The sequence below is a fragment of the Phaethon aethereus genome (genome assembly GCF_964289735.1).
Source record: "Phaethon aethereus genome assembly, chromosome: 3".
Lineage (NCBI taxonomy): Eukaryota > Metazoa > Chordata > Aves > Phaethontiformes > Phaethontidae > Phaethon > Phaethon aethereus.
The window spans coordinates 75,586,327-75,601,916 of NC_138576.1; the positions used below are offsets into that span (position 1 = coordinate 75,586,327).

The following is a 15,590-nucleotide window of genomic DNA, read 5'->3' on the forward strand; positions in this document are numbered from 1 at the left end:
GGAGAGCACAATGTACTCCTCATAATCCAGGAGGAAGCAGTCAAGGACATGCTAAGCCACCTGGACACCCACAAGTCTATGGGGCCTGATGGGATCCACCCGAGAGTACTGAGAGAGCTGGCGGAGGAGCTTGCCAAGCCACTCTCCATCGTTTATCAGCAGTCCTGGTTAACAGGGGAGGTCCCAGAAGACTGGAGGCTTGCCAATGTGACGCCCGTCTACAAGAAAGGCCGGAAGGAGGATCCTGGGAACTACAGGCCTGTCAGCCTGACCTCTGTTCCAGGGAAGATTATGGAGCGGTTGGTTTTGAGAGTGCTCACAGGGCATCTGCAGAACAGCCAAAGGATCAGGCCCAGCCAGCATGGGTTCATGAAAGGCAGGTCCTGCTTGACCAACCTGATCTCCTTCTATGACCAGGTGACCCGCCTAGTGGATGAGGGAAAGGCTGTGGATGTTGTCTACCTGGACTTTAGTAAAGCCTTTGACAGCGTCTTCCACAGCATTCTCCTGGAGAAACTGGCGGCTCGAGGCTTAGACGGGTTTACTCTTCGCTGGGTGAGGAACTGGCTGGATGGCCGAGCCCAGAGAGTTGTGGTGAATGGCGTTAAATCCGGCTGGCGGCCGGTCACGAGTGGTGTTCCCCAGGGCTCGGTTCTGGGACCAGTCTTGTTCAATATCTTTATAGATGATCTGGATGAGGGAATTGAGTGCTCCCTCAGTAAGTTTGCAGATGACACCAAGCTGAGTGGGAGTGTTGATCTGCTGGAGGGTAGGAGGGCTCTGCAGAGGGACCTGGACAGGCTGGATCGATGGGCAGAGGCCAACTGTATGAGGTTTAATAAGGCCAAGTGCCGGGTCCTGCACTTTGGCCACAACAACCCCATGCAATGCTACAGGCTTGGGGAGGAGTGGCTGGAGAGCAGCCCGGCGGAAAGGGACCTGGGGGTGCTGGTTGACAGCCGGCTGAACATGAGCCGGCAGTGTGCCCAGGTGGCCAAGAAGGCCAACAGCGTCCTGGCCTGTATCAGGAATAGTGTGGCCAGCAGGAGCAGGGAAGTGATTGTGCCCCTGTACTCGGCACTGGTGAGGCTGCACCTCGAATCCTGTGTTCAGTTTTGGGCCCCTCACTACAAGAAGGATGCTGAGGTGCTGGAGCGTGTCCAGAGAAGGGCAACGAAGCTGGTGAGGGGTCTGGAGCACATGTCTTATGAGGAGCGGCTGAGGGAACTGGGGTTGTTCAGCCTGGAGAAGAGGAGGCTGAGGGGAGACCTTATCGCTCTCTACAACTACCTGAAAGGGGGTTGTGGCGATGAGGGTGTTGGTCTCTTCTCCCAAGTAACTAGTGATAGGACAAGAGGAAATGGCCTCAAGTTGCGCCAGGGGAGGTTTAGATTGGATATTAGGAAAAATTTCTTCACTGAGAGGGTGGTCAGGCATTGGAACAGGCTGCCCAGGGAGGTGGTGGAGTCGCCATCCCTGGAAGTGTTCAAAAAACGTGTGGATGTGGCACTTCAGGACATGGTTTAGGGGACATGGTGGTTTTGGATTAATGGTTGGACTTGATGATCTTAAAGGTCCTTTCCAACCTAGTGATTCTGTGATTCTGTGTGATTCTGATTCTGTGAAATACTTCTGAATGCAGAATATGTTTTAACTGCAGCACGCAATCCTTCAAGAAATAATTTAATTATATTTATCAATTTCTTGTTACTTTAATTACAATTAACAAGCTTCATAGTACTGAGCATAAGTTTGCTGTTGCCCGAGTGAGAAACAAAAGCAACAAAACCAGTGTTCAAGTCGGTTTTTTTCATTGCCAGTTTTAAAGAGGTGTGAAGGGAGGGAAATTTAAATGTGCATTTGGAAGATTCTTTAAAGATTGTGCCGCTAAGTTAAACCTCAGCAGGTCTAACTGGCATGTTTGGTGCAACTGCACTGCTTGGGCTATCCATTCTGTCTCATGCAGAACTAGATAGGTGTATCTGTGCGTATCTTCATTCTTCTGTGTACTGCACATGCCGTAATACACCGCTGATCCTATGGCAGTGCATTATAAGGCAGGTATAAAAGCAGGTCAGTGCAGGTCAACCTGCCCTTCCTCCAGGTTGCTAATTTTTAAAGTTGTGTAAGATATGTAAGAGTCCTAATAATATCACATTATTTAATACAACAATGAACGTGGAAGGAGTTGTTTAATATCCTACTAATGCTGTTCTTTGACTTTTCAAAGGGAAGTCACTCCACCAAAGTGGAAGCTGTGGTCCGAACACTGAAGAGAATTCAATTTAAAGATCCAGGGGCTAAATCCTTAGTTTTCTCAACGGTATTAATCACCATTTTCTGTCTTGTCTTCTGTGTGTGTGTGAGTTTAAAGCAGTCATACTATTTTCAGGAATTTAGTTTAGCTACCAAAACGTTGAATCACACTGTACAGCCGCTTGATTGTTTTGAGAATTTGTAGGGCAATTCATGTAACTGGGACATGAACAATGATCATAGTCAACATGTAAAAGCTTGTTTCTTTAAAGGGCAAACACTTAGATTTATATGGCAACATAAGAAATTCTAGATATTTTTAAATGTAATATCCAGATATTTTTGATACATTGTAAAATTGATTTTGTGATGGCTACCGATTTCTTTTATTCATTACATTTCTTATTTAGTTTTATGACAGATTTGGTTCCTGGCACACAAATATTTTTTCTTTTTCTTTTTTCTTCCTTTTTAAAATTGCAAATGCTAGTATTTTGAAAGGCCTTCTTATCTACTCTTTATTAGGGAAGTTAATTAGTATATTTTTAGTCATTGCTGTTTGTATGTTCAGTTACTTTTATTGTGTTTTGTGTTTTTGTTTTCTTTTTTTTACAGTGGCAAGATGTGTTGGACATAATTTCAAAAGCTTTGTATGACAACAACATGATTTTTTCTCAGATCAATGGAATTAGTAAATTTCAGGTACATAAAGGATATTTTTCTTTAAATAATGTTCAGTTGGGAAAATTACAGTTCATAGAAGTTAATTTGATCCTGTTACTTCATTGCCTCAGTTGAGAAACTAAAAGAGCAGCAAATTTGTTTGGCAGAAGCTTTGATCCTCTAACTCATTAATTCTAAAAATCATAATCATAAAAAGCCACAATTTAAAGCCTTTGGAGATAAATAGTACATTCACTTTTGAGAAAGATGCATTGGCATGGATGTTAAGGATGAGATACACTGATCAGTGCTGCAAGAAGTTCTTGCCTTCCTGATATCTGTCGAGTGTCTGTTCTGGAATGAGAGGTCTTGGATCAGTCAGGCTGCAAGACTGTCACTCTGGGGCCTGTAGCAAGTGCTATAACTTCTTGAAAATGTAGAGATGTCCCCTGCATTCTTTACTGGGGAACTTTTGTCACGCTGTTCTGATGTTTGCGTTTTAGGAAAATCTTTCTGCATTTAAATACGATCCCAACATCAATATTTTGCTGCTGCCTCTTCACACTGGTTCCAATGGACTAAACATCATCGAAGCAACTCACGTTCTGCTTGTGGAACCCATTCTGAATCCTGCACATGAGCTACAGGCTATTGGCAGAGTACATCGTATTGGCCAAACAAAGTAAGACTTAAAATTGTGTTGAGTGTTTTAGATACAGTCCAGAATAGAACTGCATACTGTAATCAGTATAAATCTAGTTCACTGAACTTCTCAATTTTGGAGATGAGGCTATTTGCAGGAATCATATTTTGGAAGATGATCATATAAGGAACAGAAAGATTAAAATAAAAAAAAAAGTTTGCTGAAAATAGACATTGTGTATTTTAGGGATTTCTTTTGTGCTATGGGGGTAAGATGCAGAAGCAGATTGCATTTAGGCATTTAGGAAGAGTGTAGGCTTTTCAGTCCAAAATCCCGAAAAACCTTGTTCAGCTGCTGCCCTATTGTATGTGTTCTGTTGATGCCTTAGTTTTTAACTTTGAAGTTCTGCTTGTAAGCATGTCCAGAAATGTCTTAGCTTTGCAGGTCTGAGCAACTCACTGTTTATGTCAATGTGGGTAAGTTCAGGCACGGCCCTTCCTAGTTTCCTTGAGAGGCTCCTTCTAGCTGGTCATTTTCAGCTCCAGATTAGGAGCTGTGTAAGTTGTTGGGGGAGGTTGGAGGGCTTTTTGGGGTGTGTTTTTGTTTTTTTCTTCCAAAAAGAAAGTTACAGCCCACACTTTTTAGAACTGATTAGTTTTTAAATCACAGTTCTGCCCTCACCCCGATCTAGATCTTTTTGAAGACATTAATGAGTTTGCATATCTTCTGTTTCAGTGTTGTAGATTTTACATGGGTAGTACTGAACAGTTAACAAAGGTTTTGGAAAGTTTGTCCTGAATGGATAAGATGTATATGTTTTTCATTAGATTTCATGTCACTTGAAAAAATAATTTTAAAACCCTGTGCATGAAAAAAATAACTGGAATCAATTCTGGAATAATATTCTAGACTAATGGTGGGGTTTGTGTTCTGGAAATGGAGGCGAAGCAAAAGAGCATGAATGAGCATGTATGTGATAGAATGTTTATGAACAGGTAGATATTTGGGGGTGTTGGTAAAGATTTTGAATTAACTGTGAGCGCATAGGTAAGATTGACTGCAACAGCCTGTATTATAATTTTACATGATGCTGGCACAAAAGGTTTGGCAAAATCTTGCAGTAAAAGGAGCAAGAACGTGTACTGTACTTCTTAAGAATAAGATTTCAGCAAGGCTTATTTGAAAAAGGGCTGTGTTCAAGTACAGTGAGCATAAAGGAATACTCTGTTCAGTTTCACTGGTGCAACTATTACCAGTTCAGCTGAGCTCTTACTTCTCTTTTTGGGTAGACCTTTGCCTAGGAATTGCAAAGTATTCCCCCAGAATTCCTCTGTGTGATGAAACTTTGGCAGGTAACAACTTGAGATCTGAAAACCATCTAAGCACCTTCAAGGGTTCATATCTTGAAAAATGTTTGTATTGGTGAGCCTGGAGTGATTTTCATTTTTATCTTTGGAGCTGGCTCCTTTCCATTTCACTTTCTTGTGCCTGACATTTCGTTTTTATTACAGCTTTCTTTTTGAAATTTTGTTTCCTAAATGGAGTTGTTGTTTCATGTTTATTGACATTTTGGTTTTTATGTCTTACTGGTGTTTACAATTTCATGTTTACTGACTACAATTACTGATTTTTAAAAGAAAAGTATAGTATTTTGCCATCTTCAAGAACAACATTGTTCAAACTCTGGGAATGAGCTTTAATTATCCATCACACCGAGCTCTGTCTCTTGGACTGACTTGTGACAATGCAGTATAAACATTGTATATAACCAGTGCACCAACACAGTTTCTTTAAACAACAGGCTAGGCTCTTGAGGACTGCTTTTTTTATAACGGGGACACAGAAAGCAGAATTTTTGCCCAGCATCTGCTTTAGGATTTTTGTTACTAAATGAATATAAGCTGTATTATGTGATGCAGCCAAGTGGAAGTGTGTGCACTGGGAGATGCTAATGATCCTTAAATGTCAGTGGAAGTTGTTAATCACGATGTAAGATTTCTTTTGTAAAATACACAGGAGTTTTTTCAGCACTTATACAATAATTAGTATGAGATAAAGATGTGGTCTTGAACTTTGACAGTAACAGCATAACTTCTGCTCACTTCTGGTCTTGTTTTCTTTTTTTAAACACATACAGATCTACCATTGTTCATAGGTTCCTGATAAAAGCAACAATAGAAGAAAGAATGCAGACTATGTTGAAAACTGTAGATAGAAGGTATGTGTTGACTTTTTTTTTTTAAACATCATTATTGCAATGAAAATGAAAAGGTGGTTCTCAACCATACTTTTATTACAGTTAGGTATGCATATCTTACATCTAAACTTCAACTGTTGTTCTTCAAACTGTTTTGATTGACAAAAAAGTTTTAAGACTTGAAAAATTATCTTTTAACCTGGTTCCAGTAACTTGAAGCTTAAGGTATTTTAATTCTCTGGAGAGTATTTTGGTTACATTTTGTATATTTTATTTCATAAAAGCCCAATTGTTTAATAAATTATGTGTTATGATTTATCTTTTCAGTTTACCTATTTCCGTTAGTATAAAAGCATTGCGATTATTGGAGTAATGCTAAGCCTGCCACTGGAGTAACAGCATATGTTATAAGCTCCAATATAGGACATTAATTCTTTCTCTCATTATTTTTAAATTCTACAAACCTAGTCTGCTAGTTCTGTGTCACACTGGTTGGTTTTGCAGTCAGTGCGAGAGCTGTCTGGATGCTAGCTCATAGGTCACTCTGGTGTGCAGGCACTGAAAGCAGTTTTCACTGTGTGTATCTTTTGTAAATCTGTAAGCAATGACGGACTGTCAGTAGAACAAAAACAGTATTTACATTCTCTATGCAGGAAGTATAAGTACCTCTTTAATTATATTGTATACACATAAGAAGTCTAGGAGAAGGCCTTAGTTTTAAGACCATTAGTTATTTTTCCAGGTTTTTAGCTGTTACAAACGATGAGACTAAAAATTTACATGTGTATCTTTTGGCTGTAGTTATGAAAGATTTCAGCTTTAGCTTTGAAAGAATGATTTAATCAGTTTCCATATCTGTAAAGTAGCACTACTTTTGCACATAAAATTCAGATAAATATACAGTGGTTGAACGATTCAATGAAGGCTAAAGTTTTGAAAGTAATATCCAACCCTATGCTTGGAAACTGAAGCCAATCCCTTAAATGTTAAGAGGGCAAAGTGGGTTATCCCATGTTCTGCTGCCTCTGCAGTGTTTGGTGGTGACCACTGTTAGGGACAGGAGATGGACTTTTTATCTTATTTGGAATGTGCAAGAGAAGTAGCTGATCAGTGTATATATTTTCCCTGATAGAAAGTGTGTTTTCCTGCTAAGCTTCAAAGCTGAACAGTTACTGGACTCTGAACCGTGTGGTCTGTCTTCAGCACGTACAGCTTGTTACTGAAGTTGATTCCTTCTCTGATGTCTGCATGCAATTTTTTCCCACAGCCACACGAGCTCTTCCATGAAACAGTCAGAAGCTTCAGTTCTGACAGTGGCAGATTTGGCTGACCTTTTTACAGAGGAAACTGAAGAACTTGAGTAAAAACATTGGTTTGGCCTAATGAAATCAGAAAGTACCTGACCTAATAAGCACTGGTATATAATCCACTTGGATTTGTCATTCCTGTAAACATCATCTAACATTTGTCTGTAACAGAGCTATTGGAAATCAAAAAGTCTTAATTGTTACTGTTTTATTCTGTGGTGAAATCCTTAGCAGCACAGAGTTCTGATAGCACTGGAGAAAACTTGCACTTTGCACATTATACAAAACCATGGATTTTATTCCCAAAGAGCATTTGAGCTGGATGCTAAAACTGAGATCTTGGACCCTTGGTTGAGAGGATATTTACCATCAGGTTTGACTGGCTAGTAGCTTAGTCTGAAAGTAAAACTATGTGGGTGGTTGGGTGCGAAAGGGAAACAGAACAACACAAATCTAATTTTTTTTTTTTACTGTACAAAGAATTGTTAGAAAGAATGGCTGTAAATTAATATTCTTCTAGAAAGGGCTTGTTAGCATTTAATGCAGAGTTAGTGAATGTCTTATTGGTAATAATTTAGAGGACTAATATTTACTAATAATTTGGATATTTGTATTAGGCTTTTAGATATTCATAAAGACTTGTGACAGTTAAAAATGTCATTGTTAATGCTTACTCACTGCAAAATGATGATAATTAAATTATGCTTTTTGTATATGTGTTGGGCTGGTAATAAGGTAAATACTTGAACTTACGGTATGTGTTTTCACTTATTCTTGAAGCCATGGCTAATTTAGTGCTTTGTTTAGGGGGGAAAAGTAATTCATTTGTTATGGAATTTTTAAAAAATTAATTGGTTAAGCTGCTGATCACCTTATAATCATTTGGTGCTGTTTACCTTTTCTCACCCTGATTTCTTTGTCTAGTTCTCCCCCTTAAATATGCAACAATCTAAATATTCAAAATAAATGAGATTAAGGTAGGCAGTCTAATTAGGTACCTAGTCCAAGTTAGATAATCAGTGGGGAGAGATGGAATTTTTGTGAAACTTAATTCTTAGATATGCGAGATCACTCTACCCCATCTGTACTGATAGTAGAGAGTTTAGAAAACAAATCTAGGCTAACTTTTAGACTGCTGAAAGTAGACGAGATACATTTTAAGCCTTTTGGCATAGGTTATGGATGCAAATGTTCTTAACACCATTTCTGAAGGTATTACAGAAGCAAGCTCAGTTACGCAGTTAATGTTAAACACAATTTGTGTTTAGAGACTGGGCAAATGTATATCCAGGAGCGACAGGCCGCTTCCCTCAAATTACAATATTTACTGTTAAAGACGACAGTATTTTTTGTATATTTTAGAAGTCTTACTTGAGGCTGACATTAAAACTAGTCCTTTTTAAGAAATCTCATCTTAGAATTTTTACTCTAATCATGTCTGCTAAATAGATTTGCCATATACTTATTGAGCTTCTTGAGCTCTGTTTTCAGTCATACTATATTTGAGTTGCACCCTTTGGGTATTAAGTCTGTTGGTATGGCAGACAAGTTTTCTGTTGATGACAACAAACATGAACAGAATTTACAGGAATAATACTGTATCAAGAAGTGGGGTTTTGGCATTTACAGTCTGTCCTCCTGGACTGATTAGATACTTTGTTCTAAAGACTATTTGAGTAAATTTATAGACAATGTATCTTAATTTCCCATATTTTTAATATGTATTAGTCTTACTTATACATTTTGTTTTGGAGATTACTAATATTTTGCAGATTACAGTTTGCAGCAAGGGAAATAGAACAGATAGACTTTTTCTTTAAAATTAGATTGATCAAACAATTTTCACATATACTGTGACATGTCCATCTTTGAACATATTGGGAACTCAAATGACCCTGAGCAACCTGATACAGCTTCAAAGTTGGCCCTACGATGAGTGGCGTGTTGGACCAGATGACCTCCCTGGATCCCTTCCAGCCTAAATTATTCTACAGTGTACTGGAGATCATTCTGTACAGACCCTCCAGGAACAATGAGGGCAGCAACATTCCAGTTTCCTTATTGTCCTCAGAGAATTTTAATATTGTACAACATAATGTGACTGAGCAAGGAGCTGCTGCTCACTCTGAGAAATGATATATCTATGTTAAAAACTGTGGAAGTGTTTACATTCATAGCCCCCATTTTAAATAACTAGATGTGTGATTGATAGTTGTCAGTGACTGTGAAGACAGAGAAGCAAACTGAAAAGTATCTGCTATGAGAGGCGTCCCAAGCTCTGCAAGTTTTTGGCTTATTTATATAAAGGTGGTGGTTTCATTGTTTATTTAAAAAATATGGCTTTTGAATTCCGGACCAAAAGCATAGCTTCTCATCAAACAGTGCTTGAGTCTTTAGTCCTGACTTATTTCTTTTATGCTCACATACCAGCATGGGATGCCAGAGATCTGATTCTAGGTGCTCTCCTGACTGCCCTGGAGTACCAGGACCTAGAGCTCTGGAGATAATAACGTTAAAATGTGTACACTAGTTGTGTAAAGGCACCTCTTGAAATTGTAAGGTTGAACCATTGACGTATATAGCCTGTGTCAGTAGAAAAATGGATTCCTCAAGTTTCACAGAATATTAAGTACAGAAACTAAATTTAAAAAAATAATTCTTAAAAAGAAACCAAACTGTAATTTACTGCCTTTGCCATTCTTTGCAACATATAGTTTCTTTGACAGAGGTTTTCTTTCAGACATTTTAAGATACTTCATGAGGTGAATTCTTTTTTTTTTTTTTTTCCCCTCCCTCCATCCTCCCTCTTCTCCCTCCTCTTTTTTCTTTTCCTGCTAAGGGTGTAACTTGTATGTCTGCAGTTCTTTTCTTTTATCAAAGCACAGTATAAGCCTGTTTTCACAGTGCTGACACGATTTTGCTCTCTATCCTGGAGACCACTCTTTTGAAAGACAGTATCCTAGCTGAGAACAAGCTTTGCCCTATTGTAATAGTTCCGATACACTCGTAGAAGTGGCATTTTCCACAGAAGACAGAAATCTATAAATACTGACAGCAATGTTTATGTAATATTTATGTGGACATACCCACAGTTATGTACCAGATTCCTGTGTGTTCTCCTGCTAAAACATGTAAGCAGTTGATGGTATTGTTTATCCAGTGAAGTCAGTCCCTTTAAAAATGAGGGTCCAACTGATTCCAAAGAACTTAGTGCTGACATTTCATCTCTTTTAGTTCCATGACAAATAATGTTGTGAGATTTTTTTGCTGTAATGTTGGGAGATTTTTTGCTGTAGTTGGTGAGGACTTAGGGATAGGTTTTTCTCCCTGTCTATAGAAGTTTAGTGTTTTATAGAATAGAGCTGTCATCTTAGGTATCTGTAAAAGCTTGATGCAAATAGTAGACTTCCTTGAAGCACACAGTATGATAGTGTTGGAAACTAAGGAGTGGATTCCCTTATGGCGTTAAATTGAGCTCTGTGAATTCACTGTGGATCTTTAAATGAGTTTGTAATCTAAGGTCCTCTTTGCTCTCTAAATCAGTCTATGCTAGGCAAAGGTTTTCATCTTAACCTGTTATGTAACTTTTTAGCATACTAATGAAAGTCTGGGATACACTATTAGCTTTCACGCAGGTCAGATACTACAAAAGAATATTTACCTCAGTCTTCTCATGCATATTAAAGTTGCATATTAAGGAATGGACACAAGAGTTGATGATGCTTTTTGTGAGACAGGTCTTCCAAAACCACTTTTCTGCCAGTATCTGTAGATGTATTCAGGTTGTCTGCCAGCTGAGTGCCCTCTACTTCAAAAGTAACTGTGCTTCAATACAAATGTGAGTGGGATCCTACAGAAGAAAAAAAATGCATAGTTGTTTCTGGTTAAAACCATACTTAGACATACTTCCTCCCATAAGATTCCATTTGGATTATTGGCTGAGGACCAGTTAACAACTCTCTACCACTGTCTTTTCTGACACTTTCTTAAGTTCCATCCCTTTTTGCAATCCTTATGACTACATTATATTTTCCAGGAGTCCCAGAATTACTCATTTAATTAGCAACTGTGTTTCAGTTAAATTGGAGGGGAAAAAGTCTGTATTGGTCAATCTTGCATTGACCAATGTCAGAAAACTAACCTTTAAATTTATTGCTTCCCCAAGGTAAGGAATTAGATGAGTTCCTAAAGGGAATTCTGGGGTTTTTTCTAGCTATAAGCGGAGCCTGTTTCTTGAAGCGTAATCTAAAGATTTACAACTTAAAATCTGTATGATAAGCTTTTCCATAGACTGAAAGGCTGGTTGCAAAGCCACTGTGCCTGTGATTTTCTTCCTTTTTTGGTTGCCTGAAACAAGTACGGTCTTGATAAGATTATATGCTACAAATGTAAGCTAAAGGAATTTCATAATGTAGAAAAAAAGAGGTCCAAGACATCCTTGGTTCTCCCTCTCTGTCTGTGTGTCGTCCCTTCTCTGTGTCTGTCATCCTGTCCCACCACACCCCCCCTCCACCTATCTTAGTTTGTTACAAAGAATGTTTGTGTTTGGTCATGGAAGAGTTGTAATTCATGTTTCATGTTTAAAAAAAGCATGAGAGAGTTGTAATTCATGAAATGGCTACAGCAAAACTAGCTTACTGTGTCAGAGGTGAAGTGTCAGGCGTAACGGGAATTTTAGCCTGATATAAATTCTTTTTTTGTACCTGTCATGTCTTCATTTACCCCTGTCCCTCACCAGTGTAGAAGCAGATGTTGAATTTCAGTCTGATAATTTTTATATTTCTGGTTTTATATATAAAAAGGCTCTGGTAATCTACTTACTTGAGCAATCAGTGAGACTTACAAGTTTTTAGTTGTAAAGTCTATAGGTTTTTTGATTCATAAAGTGCACCTGAACTACTATCACAAGACCTGGTCCGTGCACAGTCTTTTCTTCCCTTCTTTAGAAGAGGAGGAAAGAATAGGTAACTATTGCAACACTGTAGTATTGGATTCAAGTCACAAGTAGTCATTCTACATATTCAACAGTCATACACCATGTAAAGACAACAGTTACTTGAACTTGTAGCTTTCAAATGTAGTTAAGGAATTAAGTCATCAGAACGGGGGGTAGATGAATGACATAGAGTTTCTAAATACTAGAATAATTTTACTTAGAAAATTGGGAAGTGAGATATCTGTAAACCTCTGGCTCAGTGTCCTTCTATATACAAGATGCCAGCCTTCCAGGGCTTAAATTCCAAGTCCCTTTGTTTTGTGTATTTATAGATTTCACGCAAGCAAGTGCCCAGCCCCCTTCATTCAACTGGACACGTACCAAATTTTATCACTTTAGGAACAGATGTCATTATTTCCATGATGTAACATCTCTTGGTTTGATAGCAACCTTCACTTCAGGTAGAAATTACCTTTCCAAGTTCTACCAAAGTGTAAGGTCTGACTGCTTACAGGGTGTCTCAAAATGTAAATTGTTAGACTGGGCTGGCTTACATAGTTGTGGGGTTTTTTTATGCTGCTTTTCCCCCTGTCCTGTGAGGGCTGGTGAGCTAGCAGGATTCATGCTATGTTGCTGTGAATTGTCCCCTCTTTATGCTAACAGGTTATCATTATTTGTCAAACGACATTTGTTGAGGAATCTAGGATTTCTCTTGACTATGTTGTTTGGTTAAGGAAGAAAATCTAGACTGTTTCTCTTGTTACCCTGATGGAGTTTTGTCCTGTCACTCTTGGAGTCCACTGAGACAGAGGACCACAAGTGCGGGAACAGTGACTTTCCATTTGTGGACGCTGAAATTGTAAGGGACCAGCTGATTCAGCTGAATGTTCACAATTCCATGGGGCCTGGTGGGATTCATCCCAGAATTCCAAAGGAGCAGGCAGATGTTATGATGGAATCCCTCTCGATCACCTACCAAAGGTCTTGGGAGTCTGGGGACGTCCCTGCTGACTGGAAGCTAGCCAGCGTTACTCCAGTTTACAAAAAGGACATGAGGGAAGACCCAAGGAACTACAGACCTGTTAGTCTAACCTCAGTTCCTGGAAAAATTACGGAGATCATTCTGGGTACTATTAAAAGGCATTTATAGAATAACACAATCATGTTGCATGTGCTGCAGAACCTGCACTGGATGGAGCTGGAGGAGATGGGGAGGAGGTTGCAGGGAAAATTTGAGGAATAGTTGTAAAACCTTCCTCGGAGTGCCCTTCTGCTGATATTCCTGTGGGAGGAATGAGTCACTGATACAAGCAATGAATAAACAACAGGTGAAAGATCGTAAGTATAACCTACTCATTGCAGCTTAATATTCATCTAAATGCAGTGGCATATTTTTGCATGTTCACAATTTGAGATTATAGTCGTCTTCTGACTGAGATCTTGGGATATGAATATGCAGGGTTTTGCAGTGGTTGAGCAAAAGGGAATATTGAAAATATTTTACCCCTGTGATAAATGTTTTGATGTGCACCTAAGAAAAGTCACAGGACTCCCTGGCCAAATTTATGCTGTGGATTTGTGAAGGATAACAGTTCAAACTCCTGATATAAATTTATGGACCTCCCTGAAGAAAACTTACAAGTTTTGCTTAATAAAGGATAGGAAATGAATTGATAACTTCTGCTGTAAATGCACAAGTGTCTCTGAAGGGGCAAGACAGTGGGCTTTGTAATTGCCACGTGGGAAGTTCCGCACCTAACGAACTTCCGTGTCAGCAAGGGGATGAAAGGCAATGAGCCTAGACCATCCCTGTTGTGCAGGGAAAGGGAGTACTGGAGAAGTCTTGCCAAAGGTTTGAGCCTGCTATGCCAGAAGATATTTTTGAGCAATCTCCCCTTTTGCATACTGTAATTGTTGGACATCTTGTAAGCATAGATCTTCTCTAAAGCTTCTACAATTCTTAACATGTGCTTCCTTCGTCAGCAAGCTACCACTATGCAAAAGGACTTCCCTGTTTTCCCTGCAGAGCATGTATTTCATTTTCGTTATTCATTCTTAACACAGGTGGGTGCCTCTGAAGTAGAACTGAAGGATATAAAGCACCAAAGGGGTAGAGAAAGTGAATGAAGTAAGGGAGGTTTTACTTCTGCCTAGTAAAGGTCACACTATGCTGCTGCTGTGGCACAAGAGAAAAATGTGCGAGTGGGGGTACGGCAGGGAGTGAGTCCAGTCCTGTCCTGGGGTAGTCGATTCTAAAATAGGTAGAAAAGGCACTAGGTATCCTATTGTTGGGCACAGGAGACCATCTGAGGTCACTTTTTGAGGGACTTGTTTCTGTGGAGAGGTTTTAAAGCCTAAAACCATGACCCTGGCCTTAAAATCTTGAGGGATTCTTTCACCTTCCATTGAACTGGGACACACACACACACAGAGAAACACACACCTTTTACTCCCACCCCAGAAAGCAGTTGGAAGGGCAAAGATAGAGAGGTCTTCAGAGATACCCTGACCTTGAACTGCAGGGGGAACTTTGATACTGACTGTGCTTTGCAACATGTTGTTTGCTGGTGTAGTGGCTGCATCTGCACCACCTTCTTTAACTTCAGCAGCTGATGCTGACGTGGGAGAGGGTGAGTTGTGCTTGTTTCCTTGAAAGAAAATACCATCATTGATGATTGAAAAAGGGTATTTCCATGGAGCAGCTACAGCAACACAGAAACCCTGTGAGCCAGGGTCTTAACATAAGCCAGTGTAATTGTCAGCTTTAAAACTTAATCTTAAATCAGAATCTATCATAGCTATGTAATAATAGAAGGCAGCACTTCCTTGGTGTCACACTGATGTACAGTGGGACGTAGAATCATTTCAGATAGTACCAAAAAAATTTCTTTCATAATTTCCGAATTAGTTTTCTACTATAACTTTGTTGCTTACAAAAAGAAAGCTAGAGCTTTTGTAAAGTTTTAAATATAAATAGATACAGATTTAAAAAATAAAATGGTCAGTTGCCTTAGTGTCAGCTGTGTCGGTTCCTCATTTATTCATGTTATTATTTGGTTACTGTAATAATGTTAAATATAAAAAACATTTGCAAATTAATCCTGGGATAGAACTTTGAATTACATTTAAATTTTTAATTTTTTCAAATATTGTTTTAGTAATCAAATTACTATAAAGTCTATAAATTACCCACTTTTTGATATAAAATGTTTTCTTTTCCATAAATACATATTAACAAATACTTTGTAAGGTATTTGCAAGCAATTTGATGTCCTGTAATTTAATTAGATATTTCAATGTGGAAACAGAGAATAATGAGTTGTTCTAGAAATAGTACAGTGAAACTAATCAGCTTTTGCAGTGGCAAGGTAATGACTTTTATAAAGCAACACATGGGAGAGAAAAGAGCAGTTTTCAGTTGTGTTCCAAAGCTGAAATTCCTGGATGATAAGCCAAGAAAGAATATTTTGATTACCTGATCTGTTTCCTTGCATTACACAGACATTGTAATGTCAATGAAATAATTTACCTAGAATGTGGTAAGACTAAATTTTTATTTGAAGATTATCAGGGGTGGTTAAATGTGCA

At 38.8% G+C, this 15,590-nt stretch overlaps 1 protein-coding gene across 3 annotated transcripts in view; it reads left to right on the forward strand.

The window, feature by feature from the left end:
• SHPRH (SNF2 histone linker PHD RING helicase) overlaps positions 1-7,123 on the forward strand; it is a gene marked incomplete at both ends in the record, with an annotated part of 51,286 nt that extends 44,163 nt beyond the window's left edge. For all 3 annotated transcript variants that reach the window (XM_081998464.1, XM_081998465.1, XM_081998466.1), the window contains 5 exons: positions 2,231-2,323; positions 2,872-2,958; positions 3,423-3,601; positions 5,700-5,780; positions 7,027-7,123. In XM_081998464.1, the coding sequence (XP_081854590.1) occupies positions 2,231-2,323; positions 2,872-2,958; positions 3,423-3,601; positions 5,700-5,780; positions 7,027-7,123 (537 nt within the window). The remainder of the gene's footprint in view (positions 1-2,230; positions 2,324-2,871; positions 2,959-3,422; positions 3,602-5,699; positions 5,781-7,026) is intronic.
• Positions 7,124-15,590: the final 8,467 nt, after the last annotated feature.